Genomic DNA, 3725 nt, shown 5'->3' with positions numbered 1-3725 from the left:
GTGTATGTATGTATGTATGAAATTATTTATGGATATACATATATATATGTATATATATATACTATTTATGAGCATACGGTGTGTAAATTTATGTGTGTGTGTGTATTTTTGTTTGGATATGTTGATGTTTATGAACATACACGTGTATATATATATATATATATATGACATACGTATCGCTCTATTTATGGTTTGGCTGTAAACTGTACACAAGAGACACATTCAGTATATTGTACACGCATACAAAAAAAATGCAGATTTGTCCATGCCACTTCGATGAAGTGTAGTATGTTATTGCTCATTTTATTTTTATATTTTGAAAAACTGATCACATGTCGTTTAAATATCACGGCAGTTATTATGGCGGCCATAAAGCGTGTACACTTGAAGCTTCACGCCGGTGGTGTGGTACGCATCAGCACAAACATTCGACTGGGCACCCGCACCGATAAAACGACCACAATAAAAGGAAAGATCGATGCAGTTAAGGAATTAATGACCAACGACAAGCCAGCTGGGCAGGAATGATGTGCTCATATCCCCTGCTACGGCTATGTTGGGTGCATGTTTCCGAGCGCTCGTAAGGTGACGCCGGTTGAAGGATAAGGTGGGGCTGTTACTTACGCGGGACAATTGCGGTCGTTTAAGATATTCCTATACTGGTGTAATGCTCATCAGGAATGCTATATCAGCCCGCTAACAATGTGGGTCGTCTTGGACTGGTACATTCTGTAGCATGCTATTCAATTACTTTCACACTTCCTGTATATATCCTTGAGCTTGAACAATGTAAAGAAAGTATGCATCTGGCGAGACTTGTCGAAACCGCATCAGTTCCGATGACTCCAAATCGAGACATTTGCCTATAGCGCAACCAAAATTGCCAGATAAACTGAAAAGTGTCCTTAGCGGACTACTGGTGCATGCAAGAAGTGGCAAGGGTGTACAAACGTTATGAACGCGGAAAAATCTTCCCGAGTTATAATTGCAATCGAGGAATCTAATTTATTAACACGCACTGGATTCGAACGACACCGGCATCCGCAATTTCTGCGTAGGATTCTGCTCAGATTCCAACCTCTGCCCAGGCATATAATAAAATGGGTTCAGGCTGTTGTTGGCTTTAAAAATTTGAATCCTGCTAGAATTTTAGCAGCTCAAAAATACACTGCAACCTAGTGAAACCGCTGTAAAATCGGGATAGCATAATTTATTGCATCGGGATTTTCTACTTTTTGTCTGATCCGGTGTCCTTTTGAGCCGCCTCTGTTTCCTTAGGAATATCACTCGATTTTTTAGATCCAGCATCCTTACCATCGGTGGTAGTTTCTGTCTCTTGGGCAGCAGTGTCGATAGACGAACCCGCCTTTGGCAAATCCTTCGATTTGGTTGGTGTTTTGGCATCTGCTGAATCCTCGGATCTGCATTCGGGCGATACCACAAAGTAAGCAAATGCAACCTAATATGCACAGGCTTAACATCTACAACTGTAGACGATTTCACAATCGACTCCACAAATCGCATAGGTTGGAACAAGCGGGTCAACTCATGACGAAAGTGACACCTGCTCATGGCAATTGAACAAACGGGGAAATGGGGCTACAGTGTGGAGTTCGGTTGACTCAGATTGTTTCAGTATAACGTCGATCGAAAATATTCCAAGTGGACCGGTGTGGAGATGGGGCCAGCAATGGGTGCAACAATAGTTGAGGTATCCGTTTGTGTAGCTACATAATCTTCTCAGCATTCATGCATCAAAATAGTACTAGAAGTGGACAAATACGTGGACTGCTCTTCTGCATAATCTCTGCTTTAGAAGGGGTTATGTGCTATCAGATTGTACGAGTGGACGTACCGTTGTCTACGAACAACAAGATATCCGCCATGAACACACATACTTGTAAGTGAGACGATCCTCCTTCCTCACCGGACAAGTGTCTTTCCCATGGCCCACATCATGGCAGTATCCACACCTAGTGTATGGTATCAATCCAAAGTTTATAAACTATGTTGAAATGACCATAAAAAAACTACTCACCCCAACATTTGGTCTTTTCTTTCTGAGCACCGCTCACAACGCAAACCCGTTGACTGAGCATGGCCATTAAAACACGAACAATATCCTCTGATTGTCAGACCATGATCTCCTTACTGCGCTAGATGCACACAGCCTGTAAATACACATTGAAGATGACTGCATACCTTCCTTTTGCGTCTGTAATCCGGATCTTATGGTTCAGTACCTTCAGATAATTCTTACGTTCACCTTGGGGTAGCTCATCCATCCATTTCTATACATACGAGAGATAAAGCGAGGTTAAAATTACAGATCTCTGTCAGCAGGCGTAATAGTGGTGCCGAAAGCTTCAACAAGACGCAAACCTAACACCGAAAGCCATGGGCACATAACTACACATACGTACGCTTGCATACGAGAGGTCCCTTCACGCCACAACACTGTCGGGGCATACCTGTACCTACACAAACATATCCTCACATATCGATATCCTAATCCCAACTTTAGACCCACCCCCAAACACTGTTCAGTTCATTGCGTCTCTCAACTCCGGATACAAGAACTCTATGCAAGCAGCTACAAAGTGGTTCGAAGGAGAGAGTAGAGCACGGGAGCACATGCCTGGAATGGAGTGGTGCCCGTGGGGTTGTCAATCAACTTCTCACGCATCAGGCGCCGTGCTTCGAATCCCGGTGGCGGAGGAATGAGCCCAGCCTACGCATACGAACGACAAGTGAGTGAATTGTGAATTGGGTTCAGTTTGTTGACTACGAGAGCGCGTTCTGAGCATGGGGAGAGCACAAGATCATGACGATAATTGAGGTATATACCCGTTATCAGCACCAGCAAATCGGGAATATTCTTTTAACCCTGTTCAGATAAAGCGTTGCCCGTGCACCCTGCTCAATAGAATAGGACGATTGTATCGGAACCCAACACATTCAGTATACTGTCGGCACGGGGGGCAATAGATGTTCGCGCTGTTGAATTAAAGCAGTACGCATCAATCCCGTTGACGAATTGAAAATATAATAATTCAGTACTTTCTATCATGGGATGTTCACCAGATAGATATCATAGGCATAGCACTGAAGACACAACGATATGTCATTTATATATATACACGTGTATAATTTTTGTGCGAGTTCGTGTGTGTGCTTATGAGAGGTATACTCGACACTAACCTGTGCAAGCAGCCTGGCGACTGGCTTAGTAGGCTGGGCGCCCACAGAGATCCAGTACTTGATCCGTTCAGTATTCATCATGGTGTGCTTCTCCATGTTCTTGTTCGGGATGGCCTCATACGTCCCCACGTGCTCAATAAACTTTCCGTCACGTTTGCAGCGACCATCGGCAACGACTGAGAACGGAGACACGTGGATACGGAGTTGTAAGAATGAGAAGGCGGATAGATGCGAGGGGGGGAAGCAATTTGACAAATATAGAATCTTAAACATGCGCAATAATATTCACCACAAAAATATGTATACATAACATGATACATCTCTTGAGGGTAAATTTGGTACCTTAAACATTTACACACATGTAGTGCTTATGGGCCTGAATAGAAACATGTGGGTGTGTGAATGTGTGCATATTCCAGCAGCGTGCCAACGCTACTATTTAATATATGGGAGATTGAAACTATGCATTTTATATAAATATATATATACGTGTATTTATATATATATATATATGTATATATATA

The 3725-nt window shown here is 42.9% G+C and overlaps 1 protein-coding gene across 1 annotated transcript; it reads right to left on the bottom strand.

Annotated features, from left to right (window-relative positions):
- Positions 1–354: 354 nt before the first annotated feature.
- SARC_13426 (hypothetical protein) lies at positions 355–3474 on the bottom strand (the record flags this gene model as incomplete). The annotated part of the gene is made up of 5 exons (XM_014292443.1): positions 355–1421; positions 1899–1973; positions 2203–2291; positions 2639–2731; positions 3202–3474. The coding sequence occupies 5 exons, from the start codon at positions 3472–3474 to the stop codon at positions 1229–1231; spliced, it is 723 nt and encodes a 240-aa protein (XP_014147918.1). The 3' UTR covers positions 355–1228.
- Positions 3475–3725: the final 251 nt, after the last annotated feature.

The sequence above is a fragment of the Sphaeroforma arctica genome (assembly GCF_001186125.1).
Source record: "Sphaeroforma arctica JP610 unplaced genomic scaffold supercont1.3272, whole genome shotgun sequence".
Classification (NCBI taxonomy): domain Eukaryota; class Ichthyosporea; order Ichthyophonida; genus Sphaeroforma; species Sphaeroforma arctica.
Note: the sequence above shows the minus strand (reverse complement) of the source record. Positions and strands in the feature narration are given on the sequence as shown.